Source organism: Nilaparvata lugens, chromosome X (assembly GCF_014356525.2).
Source record: "Nilaparvata lugens isolate BPH chromosome X, ASM1435652v1, whole genome shotgun sequence".
Lineage (NCBI taxonomy): Eukaryota > Metazoa > Arthropoda > Insecta > Hemiptera > Delphacidae > Nilaparvata > Nilaparvata lugens.
The window spans coordinates 68871702-68885691 of NC_052518.1; the positions used below are offsets into that span (position 1 = coordinate 68871702).

The 13990-nt window shown below is 34.2% G+C and overlaps 1 protein-coding gene across 1 annotated transcript in view; it reads left to right on the forward strand.

The window, feature by feature from the left end:
* The window catches only part of LOC111050182, a 117358-nt gene that overhangs the window by 77773 nt on the left and 25595 nt on the right, over positions 1–13990 (forward strand). The window contains exons 3-4 of the mRNA XM_039441521.1: positions 810–888; positions 2680–2855. Of these exons, the coding sequence (XP_039297455.1) occupies positions 810–888; positions 2680–2855 (255 nt within the window). The remainder of the gene's footprint in view (positions 1–809; positions 889–2679; positions 2856–13990) is intronic.

A 13990-nucleotide genomic window follows, 5' to 3' on the forward strand; every position in this document is an offset into this window, starting at 1 on the left:
ATGTATTTTCTTTGACTGAGAATAAACATTTTTATTATTATTATTAATATTATATTATGAATATTGTGTTCTGGGATTGTAGCATATTTCTGACAAAATAGATATAGGAAAATAATCCTTTTGACAATTACACGGTCTTAAAGCATATTGATTATTACAGTGTTTCTCTCTTGGATCATTTTTAATTTAGATACATAGGCTACACTTTAGGCTATTCCTATTACTATATTATCTATTGTAGGCCTACCTATCTAGATCTAGAGTAATAATATTACTATGTTATAGAACATGTGTTGCAGTATACTGTAATGTATTTCCTATTATCCGTCTACTCAGCTACATGTCACAATCCTGGTCCCAAGGCCCATTACACGGCTAAATTCGGTCAAAGATCTTTAAACAAAGATTTTAGATGGTGTTATAATATTCTATTGAATAATTTATTCTAACATGGGTCTGATATGGGCCATCAAATATTTTTTTAAAATTGATCGATTATCTTTGACCGAATATTTTTTATCGTGTAATGAGTCCCCAAAATAACAGCCAATAGTGACTCCAGCAATTCACAGTGAACACACTCCTGTCACGTCCTTCTTCTTAATAAATATATCCATTTATAAGGGTTATTGATTTAGGAGCAAATTAATTCTGTAGCTTACCGTAAATAAATTTTATTCATCCATTGAGGAAACTCCACAACATTTCTGTGTGTTGTTTTCTCAGATATAGTATATTTAAACCATCGAGGCTGATGGAGAATTGAGTTATATTATATTGGAAATAAAAGAGTATCATTTTTTTTACAGGTTTAACAATTCAAGGTGGCTTTTTAGCGGCTTTCTTTTGGTTGAATGCAATGTGTATTGACATAGCCGCCACTTTCAGGTGAATAATAATTTTTTATTAATATAATATGATTAATTTCCTGAAAAGATAATGTATCAACAAATAGTCCCCCACTAGACTCCAACCAGGCGTTGGGCAGCCAGTCACTCACGCTGTCACCGGACATCAGTTCTTCTGGAGCTTATTTGACTAGCCAAAATGTGGCTGCTCGACTGGTTGTCCTAGTCAAATGTCCTAGCTGTCCGGCTGGTCGGCTGTCCTGGCTGCCCATAGTGATGGCGGGAGGTTAGGTGAGTTGGACCCCGAAATCTTAAATAATATCCCGGAATATGGAATGTATTTATGAATTCTGTGATATTTACTCATATTGACCTTTATAGTAAAAACTATTGAACCGTATTGTTTCGCTTTTTCACTACAAAATTAACTGGTGACTCTTCGAAATATACAAACTGGCATTTATTCACTTGTAAACTACAGAAAGAACACTTTTGAACGAGACAGCAGAGATACCACAATGAATAGAAATAAGACAATGGAATAAAACTGTCACAATTTATAGGCTATATACGATGGCACTGTCACGATTCCAAGTCTCGAAACTGAACTCTTAAAATAGGTACTGAAATGGGTATATTCAATAAATCCTGCTCTTTTTATAAATCGTCAAGCCTTATCGATTTTAAATATCCTCATGCTTGGAATATTTGGGAACTTTGATACATTTCATTACATGTTTTTATTTCCATTCCACAGCAACTGCTGTGGGATTATAAATCTGAACATCACATGTTCGAGAAATGCTTATCAGTCATGGCAGGCTTCATTCCCGTGACAGTATTTAAAATTGAAAACAGGAAGACCATGGACAAAATAGATTGAGTTCCTGGGAAAATAAAAATTCTCTGGAAAGTCCACAATTCAGTGACTTTCTGGTGGAGTGTTGGCTTTCAAATAGCAATATCCATGTTCAAAAATTAAGGTAATTCAAATCTATTGAAAAAATAGCATGTTGACTCACAGATACACCCTCCGAAAATATCCGCTCCAATATCCGCCACTGGATTCATGTTATAAAGTCATCACCTGTTTAGCATTAGTCTGCTATCCTTATCTGTCATATAAAACAGATAACTCTATCCGTTTCTAGCTCTTGTTAATACGCAACATTGCCAAATCGTTTGTAAATTAGGTAGAAATATGAATTAATGAAATTTATCAAGAAATTTGATAACTAAGTAGAAATATAATAAACCATCATAATATTCAATTTCAACCACTAAAATTCATTATTAATTCATGAAAAATATATTTTCTTGATGAATAAAATATAATTGATAATTGTAATAAGAATCAACAATCAACAATTGATCAGATAGATTCTCGATAATTGGGAAATTGACCAATACCTGTTTGGCCATCCAGCAGTGGATATAAACCAGTATTGATTCATTACAATGTAAATCGATCCTAATTTGAATTTTGGAAGACAACTACTATACTCAGCTTCACTTCGAACTGTATAAATTCATTATGAATAAAATCAATGCTTCCAATTTAATAAGTCCTGACAGTTCGAAGTGAATCCCAATAAAGGCACAGTCTGCTCCAGTTGTTAGCCTACCGTATTCGTATAACCTTGAAACTTGATGAATAATTTTTGTAGTTCGTGATGAAATCCATATGAATGAAATAATGGTAATGGCAGTGTTTGATCTCTGTCATTTTACTCAGCATTATTCCTGTTGCATTGAGGTACAAACATGGGTTTTTAATCCAATCTATTTTATTTATCTAAGTTGATTCACCACAACTTGTTTGATTTTCCAGAGGCTTACATCTATTAAAAAATCATGGAAAGATTCGAAAAGGCAAAAAGTTTGTCGTATACTGTTTCTATGTATACGGAATTACAGCAGTCATAATCGGGTTGACTATAGTCTGCCAACACTTTCTATCAGAAGCTCCTTCACCGAATTTCAACAACGAGAACTGCTGGTTCAATGGTACGTATGATATCAAAGTAGTTTTTTCATCTACACCTGGTTGCTAGAATTATAATGTTTGATTTGTCTTAGTTTCTTAGTCAAGTTGATTAGAAGTCGATGAGAGATAATTGAGAAATTCAGTATTTTATTATGTATATATATATATATAATATATATATATATAATATATATATATATATATATATATATATATTAGCATTATATTATGTGTGTGCCCCCCCAGGGGGACTTTTGTTATGGAATTTAAGAGGTGTGGCAATCCCCGGGCCCGAGCGGTGGTGAATGAAGATTAGTGGCCTCACAACATCTATAAACAGCATCATCAACATTTATAGTTATAGCTCAAATACACCTCTTGAAAATACCATCAGGCTCAGGATGGTAGCACACAGTAATTGAAGGAAAGTATAAAATGGTGAAATAATACATTGAAGAGAATAAAATTTGAAGAGAATTGAATGCTCATCAACCCAACGTTAGTACTTATCATGCGTGTAAGCCAGAAATGAGAAAACGCAACTTTTAAACCGACCCCATCCCTTGAACACAAGTGGTAGGGATGAGGAATTTTGATATGTTTACCTTCTAAAGTAGTCAACATCTTCTAAACAAAGCTGCGAGGTCAAATATTGTGTTCCAAACATTCCCTCCAAATTGATCAATTGTTGTAGGGAGATGAGTAAAATGATGAAATAATACAAGAAATTGAAGAGGATAAGATGCTCTATGAGGTCATGATTAGCACGGAGTTTTTCAATTAATCGTTGAAAAGTTATAAGGCCAAAAAGATAGAAAAATCGAAGCCGGAAGGGTTTTTCTTCAAAATTTGACACCTTGGAGAGCTCATACCTAGAAAAGTATGAGATATGCAAAAATGTTACATATAAAACTTGTAGAATAATTTGTAAGCTTTAATTTCGTATCCGACGAAAATTTCCGAAAGACCCATATTGTTCGAGATATACGCAAAAACCAAAATATGGCACTTTCAAACCACCCCCACCCACTTAGCACAGGGGGTAGGAGTGAGGACTTTTTATATGTTTACCCCCTCACTATCCCTGAAAGAGCTGCGGGGTCAAAAATTGTGTTCTAAACTTTTCCCTCTATAATCTTTTGTTGACTGGACTAATAATTCGAACTCTAGTCATGTTGCAGCGCTGAATCTGTGGTAATGAAAACGAGACTCCACATTAATACAAACTTTGTTCACAAAGGTTTAGTATTACAGTAGTTTGCACAATTTTCATATTATATTATAACAGAAGGAAAAATTGGTTTTATGGAGAATATAGATGTAAGAAGCTGGTTGCTCTACATTCACGCTTCTTCTTTCTAATCATATGAACCATATGACTTGTTAATAATTTACTAATGTTGTTTATCAAACTAACAGCAGAGCTGATGAGAGAATCATTGAATGTTCATATTTGTACAGTTCAAGATTTATTGAGATTTATATTATAATTGACATTAAAATCGATTTTCTGAAGTAAATGAAAATCTTTCGTCAATTATTCATTTTAAGTAATATGTGCGAAGTAAGATCATTATAAATCGATTTTTTTGTTCAACATGCCGAAAAAAGGTAAGAGTGAATTTTCAATTGATATTGATAGGAAATTTGTTTTGGAAAAATTCTCGGGGAAAATTGGACAAAATGCAAAATTCTGGCTGGAAGATTTTGAGAAAGAATGTATCCGTTACAATATCCACAACGATGAAGAAAAAATAACATGTTTAAGACTATTTTTAGAAGGGAGTTCTGAAGATTGGTATACTTCCAACAAATATAAATTAGGATTGAAAAATTGGAATTTGTGGTCAAAAACATTTCTCCAAACTTTTTCTAATAAAGGCTGGTCAAATGTGAGATATGCATATTCATTCAAATACATTGAAAATTTTGGATCTATGCTTGATTATGCTTTGAAGAAGGAACGATTATTGCTTGAATGTAAGAGAACTATGACAGATGAATCTAGAATCTCACATATTGTTGTGGGACTACCAGTTCATATTCAGAATAGATTAGATAATGAAAATATCGAGACCACAGAAGATCTGATGAATGAGATTCAAAAATATGATTCATTCACAAACTCAAACGGACATAGTCATATAAATAGCCAGAAAAAAGACTCAACCAAGATGGAAGAGATAAGAAGAAAGAAGACTCCTTCTTCTGTATGTACAGCCTTGGGAAAACCAAATCGCTTTCATCCTGCAGAGATCTGTAGGAATAAAAATAAAACAGTGAATTTCACAACCTGTGAGGAAAATACACTCGATGTTGATAACTCAAAAAAACTGAATAAGCCGGCGTGTAAGTTCATTCCATTGATTACAGTTAATGTACTAGTTGATAAAAAGAAGATTGTAAAAGGGGTTTATGACAGTGGCTCAAATATCACTCTAATAAATCAGAAAATTGTTGATGAGCTGAAGACAAAACTTATGAACGACCATAACCTTTTTCGAACTATTAGTGGTGTGAATTTTACAAATCGCCGGGCCAAAATTCCAATGAAAATCAATAAAATCGAAGAAATATTAGATGTACTGTATATGTTGTGAAGAACAATAATTTCTCTTATGACTTACTTCTTGGATTGGATGCAATAAAAAAGTTCAAATTGATACAGAATGAAAATTTAGAAATTTTACAGAAGGTTGATGACAAAACATATGTTGAAAGATTGAATTACGAGTCATCTGTCTTCTCTGTAAATATGGAAAGCAATCTGAATTATCTTGATACTGAAAAGAGACAAACAATAACAAGGCTGATTGAAGGTTATGAATCACTATTTGCAAAACACAAATATGATGTAGGTGAGGTAAAACATGCAGAGGCAGAAAACAAACTTTCAGAAGATAGATATATTATTAAGAAGCCATACAGAACGTGTATCCCAGATAAAAAAAAAAATAGAACAACAAATTTCAAAACTTTTAGAGGCAGGATTGATTGAATATTCAACTTCACCATTTGCATCTCCTGTTACACTTGCCTTCAAACGAGAAGAAAAAAGAAATCACGGCTATGTATTGACTTCCGGGAACTGAACAAAATTGTAATACCAGAGCCACAAACATTCCCAAGAATAGAAGATATAACAGTGAAGGCTGGTAATTGTAAATGGTACACAGTACTTGATGTTAATTCAGCATTCTGGACAATACCAATAAAAAAAGAAGACAGAATGAAAACTGCATTTGTGGCCCACGAAGGCCATTATCAATGGTTACGGATACCATTTGGTTTGAAGACCGCGCCTGCAATTTTTCAAAGAATATTGGGTAACACTTTACAAAAAAATAAGTTGACTGATTTTTGTACTTGCTACATTGATGATATTTTAATATTTTCAAAGACATTTGAGGAACACTTGAAACATATAAACCTCGTACTTGATGCGGTTTATAAAGAAGGGTTCAAGCTGAAATTGGAAAAATGTAACTTTGCAAGGAGTTCAATTAAATATTTGGGACACATAATTGAAAATAACTCAGTCCGTCCACTCACTGACAATCTCAAAACAATTGAAAAGAGACAAACAACCGAAAACCAAGAAGAATGTACGCCAGTCTAAGGGCAAAATAAATGTCTATTATAAATACATAGAGAATGCAGTGAAAGTTCTAGAACCTTTACACAATCTACTGAGGAAGGACATACCTGACATCTGGTCAGAGACATGTGATAAAGCTTTCCAAAACGTGAAGAAATACTTATGTTCTAGTCCCGTATTACAAATTTATGATTATGAAAAACCAGTATTCATTTTCACCGATGCCAGTGGAGAGGGATTTGGAGCTGTACTGAAACAACCAAAAGAAAATAATGAGCTTCATCCAGTAGCATATTTTTCAAAAAAACTGAGCCCTGCTCAAAAGAAAAAAAAGCTATTTATCTGGAATGTATGGCTATAAAAGAGACAATTATGTATTGGCAATATTGGTTGATAGGACGGAAGTTTACAGTGATCACAGACCACAAACCATTGGAGAATCTCAGAGTGAAAGCACGAACCGATGAAGAATTGGGAGATCTTGTATACTACCTATCGCAATATGATTTCACATTGATATATAGCCCAGGAAAAGGAAATGTTGAAGCAGATACTTTATCAAGAAATCCAGTTTTAGAGCACTTTGAAGGAAATGAAGACATTTTAACAGTTGTGAATTTGATATCTATACAAGAAATAAAAGACGATCAAGAAAAAAACAAAGAAGCAATAATGAATAATAGGAATGTTGAATATAAAGAGGAAATATTCTACAAATGTATGAAAGGAAACAAAAGAATCTTCCTTTCTCAAGAAAAGGGTAAAGAATTGATTGAGAAAATTCATTTTCAACTAGGACATATCGGAACTCACCACACACTATTACACATACGTCCACATTACTACTTTTCCAACATGGATGAAATGGTCAAGCGCTATTGTGATTCGTGTCATATATGTAAGAAGAATAAAACAAGAAGAGGTCGCTCAATAGGATTACTTTCACAATTGGGTCCAGCTAGTGAACCGTATGAGATCATGTCGATAGATACTGTTGGAGGGTTTGGTGGAAACAACTCAACAAAACGATACCTACACATATTGGTCGATCACTTCTCTAGATATGCATTCACTTCAAGCTCTAGCGGTCAAACTACTAAAGACTACATTCGTTTGCTAGATCCTATCTTACAAAACCATTCTGTCAAGATTCTATTAGCTGATCAATATGCGTCTATCAAATCAAAAAAGTTTAGAGATTACCTACTCGAAAAAGGTGTTACAATGGTGTTCACATCGGTAGATTGCCCACAATCAAATGGTCTTAATGAGCGGCTAAACCAGACATTGGTGAATCGTATTAGATGCAAAGTGAATAGTCCAGAAGGAAGAACGCAGACGTGGTCGAAAATAGCGGAAAGTTGCACATCAGAATACAACAAGACAATCCATAGCACTACTAAATTTACACCAAGATATCTGCTATTGGGAGAGGATTTGGAAATAATACCAGTAGATGGGAAACACGGATTTTCGAGCGTTTTTTTATTACTTTTCCCCCATCCCCCCTCCCCCCCGCACCCATCCTACCTCCCCCGCTCCTGCCGCACCTCTCCTGCCCCCTCAACCACCCCCTTAGAAGAACCTCTCTCTCTCTCTCTCTCTCTCTAGAAGAAGAAGAAGAAGAAGAAGGAGAAGAGGAAGGAGAAGAAGAAGAAGAAGAGGAAGAAGAAGGAGAAGAAGAAGGAGAAGAGGAAGAAGATGAGGAAGAAGAAGGAGAAGAAGAAGAAGGAGAAGATGATAACGATGATACTCTCTCTCTCTCTCTCTCTCTCTCTCTCTTGTCATGCTCTAGTTAATATAGTCATGCCTAATTACATTCAGTCATGGTCAATTACATTTAGTCATGGTCTATTTGATGATTAATAGTAGAGAGAGAGAGAGGCAATCTACTGACAGATTCAAGTGAAACGAACTTCTGCCAGATTTAAGTGAAATGAATATCTTACTCTCAGATTTAACTGAAACATGTTCTTGACAACAATGTGAAGCAGTGGGTTGTACACACAACGAACGTTATATTTTTAATGTTTTCCTCAATCATAACTAATGCATAGAATGAACTTTTATATCCAAATACACATGTATCTTTAAACTCTCTAGAGAGCGAACTATGATCTTTTACATTTTTTATTGGCAATGTCATATAAGCATTTCCAGAGATCATTAGAATTATTAACAATAGCTAATGATTCATCATTATTTGAACAACCATAATGGAAATGACCGGTTTCTAATATATCCAGTAATTCAAAAATTTCAGATAGAATTGGGAAGTGAAGATTTTCTGTTTTTGTTAATGCAAGATCACTCACCTCATCACCAATTGAAAATTTAATATTCTTTGCAATTAGATCAAATTCATTGAATGAAATTGTCATCAAGAGACGAGATAGTTTCTTGAACTTTGAAAAGCTATAACAATCAACCATATTTTTCAGTTGAGTGTATGTACAGGTAAAACGTGATAAGAAACTACTTGTATCTGCACACTATACTACACACTTCTATAAATAGCATTGAGCTTCAACGCATGTGAGATCTTTACAGCTCAACTAACAAAGCAATACTGAATGATTAAACCTAGACATTGCAGGTACAATGGAAAATGAAAACAATCGAGTATACACTAGAAATTTATTTACACAATTCACTACAATTGTTCATCACTTCCTCTTCAATTTTTATTAGTTTACTAACAGACAGTTTATGGGGTCTGTAATAGCATAGATAATCATTTATATCGTTCAAATTCACTGTGTTTAAGAAAATGTCTTTTAGTTGTTTCACCAAATGATGATTTTCATGAGTTGAATGTTTAATTGCAATTTCACAGGCATCATACCAATCAATACACTGTTCTAACCTCATTTCCAATTCACTATCAGCTTGCATCCACTTGCACGGGTCCATGATGAGCAAATGAAGAAACTATACATATGTCGGTACTAATATAGAGAAATTAAACGGTTCCTGTGCCTTCCCTCCAATGCAACATACACGAGCAGTATGATATTTCAATGCTTGCATACAATAAACACATTGAATTTCTTGTCCATTATAGGAAAAGCCATATCTTGCAAAGTTTTTCTTTTCTGTATTTGAATAGAATTGACATTTTTTCATGCTAAGCATTCTATTGTTTTCGCACATGAAATTTGGAGATGAGTCCATATTTTTCATTATCAAACTATTGTAATTAACCGCCGCAAAGAGGGCACATCGGCCCTGTGGATTGCTATGATGAATTTCACAGGCATTATAACACCAAGAACTTGTAAAGTAGTTAAAATTTGGTTTCTCAATTTCATCCGGTAAACAACATACGTTTTTGTGTAACCTTCTAAGAAACTTAGCTTTCTCTGTACCTTTTGTGTAGATTTTATCATATCCTTCAAGATAAGATATCAATAATTTGTCTGTATAAATAAAATGACCATCTTCCCAGCGTATTTTGTGATAATTGTTCTCTGCCCATGTTACTTGCTTACACAATTTAGCATTCAATTCCGACTTTGCAAATGGCGACTTGAAATGTAACACAACAAAGCTATTTACCCTGATCTACGATTCCGATTTCTTTCACGATAATTTGATTAGAATTTCCCTTGAACCAATGCATGTCGACTGTTGCAAATTTTTTACAGGAGAGAGTTTCTTCCTCCTCTTGTGCTGTTTTGTCCTCCTCCATTGTCCTCCATTCTCCTCCTCCTCCTCCTCCTCCTCCTCCTTCTCCTTCTCCTTCTCCTCCTCCTCCTCCATTCTCCTCCTGTGGTTTAGGTGTACTACATCTTGAGTGATAGTAGAAGAAGTCTTGTTCGGCGTTAAGATCACACTGTGTGTCAATAGATTGTGTTTTCTTCTCAGAATTAGAAGACATTATAGGTGTACTACATCTTGAGTCATAGTAGATGCTGTCTTTCTCCTCCTCCTCCTCCTTATCAAGATCACACTGTATCCCGATAGAGCGTGTTTTCTTCTCAGAATTAGAAGACATTCTAGATGTTAACCAATCAAAGCTAAAACCTCAAATGAGTAAAATTTGAAAAATGCAATACTTATATAGCTTGTGCTCTATCGAGAAATTACTGAACTTCCTTCACCATGGAAGTAAGAGGAGTGTACTCCATGATACGATCACTGATTAAAATGCAATAAGCGGAAGTATTTGGAGGTACAGCTTCCTTAAATTCCATATCTATTCTAATATCTGTGGAGGATTTCAAATGAGAAGATTGATGTGAACAGTCAATTACAATCAGGGGTGTTTTAGTACAAAATGTGTCAAAATCAATCTCTGTTCCAAGCTCAGTATTGATACTATGGTTATAGTACGCCAAGGGAAAATCCAAAAACATACGGTACATCAATTCTTGTTTACCAAGGAGGTTTTCATAAGGAAAATAGTCAGAGTTCAAGTAGACCTTTGCATTTTGAAGATTACAACTATCAAATTCCGAGATTGATTTATTAATTATTCTTACGATCTGTTTGAAACGCTAAAACAACATACTTTGGTGTGTCGAGATGGGATGCAGTTTTTACTGCCCAAGAATGAACAGTGCTATTTTGTAAATTTGGTAATTCTGAAATCTCCCAATGACGAAAGCTCAGCTTCAGCGGTGTATCAGCATCGAGCAATCTCAAAAATTTCAACCTCACATGATCTTCTAAAGTAATATAGGGAATTCTCCATTGAAGCTTCGTTATTTTTATATTAACGTTTGTTGCTTCTGTAGACTCGATGCAATTGAGATCTGTTGGTGATCTTAATAATACAAGTTCTTGTTTCAAGTTTAAAATTATTCTTTGAAAGTCTTCAAAAAATGGTAAAACTAATTTAAGAGGTACACAGAATGTAAACTTATTATCTTTTAGTGTATATCCTGCTCTGTCAAACCCAGCCAAGTGATATGTGTTCTTATCAAACATATTTTTCACTAGTATAGCTTTAATTGTTGATGTTAATCCAATTAGTCTTGATTTAGAAATTTGTTGTCCAGCCAATTCATATCGAATTTCATCAAAGAGATTTCCAATGAGGTTACTGGATAATATATACTTAGCTTCTATCGGAGCATCCCCAGCCTTCGCAGCTGGTTTTGTACACTCCACCTCCCCCTCAATAAATATAAATGATTTGCATGGAAGACTGTACTGATCCATAGAAGCCACATGGATGCGAGCTTCATCTGAGGGGTTTAATTTCTTGACCCGAATATACTGTATGAGTATGGAACTGAAATTTAGTAATATCATTATAGAACTCAAGTTGAGATTCAACATCGAGAATTTCACTAATTGCTGCGCCATACATGACGCCAATCTACTATAAATCCCAACTTTTCCAATATTCTCGCGCTTTTCGCTGATATAGCACGTAGCTTTTTAGGTGTTGACTCTATCACGTTCGAGTCTCTAATGAGCTTCTGTGAGCAAATGCTAGTGTGTGGTTTGAAAACGAGGAATCCCATTTCAAGTTCTTTGTTTTTCACGAATGTGAAGTCTAATTGTAATTATATCTCCTCGGAAATCAATAAACGATCCTTCTTGATCGGTTACCTTTACATTAATGCTTTGAATTCTATGTGTGTTTAAAGGCATATAGATTATCGGATTAGGTGTTTCATTTATCAAATACCCACTAGGTACTCTAGGTGAGAACTCATATATAATATGTTCCTGTTTGCCATCGGAGTAACTCCCACAGGCTATATTGCACTCAACTACAATAGAGTCAATATTTGTCATGCTAACTAAATGCTGAGAATAATACCATTTATTCGGTTGTAATATAACATTATCAAAACCAAGCATTTTTCCTATTGAAGTAGATGATGTAAAGTCAATAGGCTTATCAGAACGAATTTCGAGCTTCATAGTATTCGTGTTAGCTCTTATATTAAGTTTCTTTTCGTCACTATTCAATTTACTCTTTGAAGCTAATATAATGTCATCAACTTCATATGCACCCGTATCAAGATCAATTAATTTATCACCATATTTGAAGGTAGAATTTTTACTTTTATAACATTTGCAATGCTATTGTAAGTACAGAAATTAATCAATCCAATTTCCCATTCTTTATTTTTATCCAAATCGAGAATTTCTTGTAAATGTTCATAGAGATCACTTGATCTAGATCGTAATGTAATAACAACCATCTTATATGTTTTCGGTACAAATACTGGATTACAACTGGTTCGCAAAAAACAAGAGCATAAGGTGTCCACATATATTTGTATGTAATGGTTGCATGTGCTCAACATTGTAAAAAATATTTACACCTGTTTCTTTTTTCCAATATTTATTCAATTCATAAGGTGGTTGTAAATTACCAATTGGATCAAAATAGTAAACATTTGATCCTCGTTTCTTATAACCAACCCAGTGTGTACCATGTCCGGATTGAGTGTCTAAATTAACAATACAATTCTCATTTTTTAGAATTTTATTAGGTAATGTATCTATCATGTATACACCTCGTAGGGGAATTTGTAATAATTTACACCATTTTATTAGATCGTGATTGGACAATTCACCATCGATATTAATTTTTTCACCTTCTTTGTCTTTCTACGTTTTTTAACTCCTTTTTTCTTTGGGAATAAACTTACACCATATGGTGAGGTGGAGGAGGATGTGGGGTTGGGTCCAATCAAAATACGACCACACTCGAGATTGGAGGTACGGTTTCAAATAGTAACCTCTACCTGCAATATGCTGTTTCAACTGAGCAATAGCTTTTTTCCTTATCGAGCTGCTATGAGTTTTCCTAACACTAGTGCTCTTCTTCTTCATCTTTCTCAAACCACCGCCAAACACTGCTTTAGCTTTCATCACGTTTGTTACAAGATAACTAAGTGCTCTTTCACTTAGAGATGATTTTGGATTCTTGAATATTTCCCATGCTGTGTTTGCAAGAGCTCTGTCTGCAATCGCTCGCGACTTATTATCACTATTTTGAGTGTATGCTATATCATGTACCTTACAGGCTCTATCTAATGAATTTATACCTTGATCCCCTCTCTTTAACCTTTCATTAACCTTTGTGCCAGGGCCACACCACTGATATCCGGGGAAATGGGTTTCAGGTGATGCGTTTATTAATTTATTTATAATAGTTGATGTAATGTCCCCTGCAGTACCCGCTATACCTTTGACAATTTTGCTAGCCGAACTCAAGATTCCTCTCCCTCGTTTTCTAGAAGATAACTTTCTTCTACATACCATTTCTTATTACCTTTCAACTCAATAGTTGAACATCGACTGAGGTTAATTAATCAAACACTTAACCTCAATCGAGAGACAAAGAAATTGTCTCACTATGTGCTTTATATATTACTACAAAGTTGGTATGTTTTAATCAATAGGGAATACAATTTTCTATCATCATGATGTGTCTTATTAACACACTTGTTAAGTATGTTGTAAGTTTTGTAGAAATTGCAAAGAATTGAATGTTCATCAATCATAAATCTATACCAATGTCTTAGACTAACATCGAGAGAAGCATCTGATGAATTGACAATGATTTGATATAAGATAATGTATGAT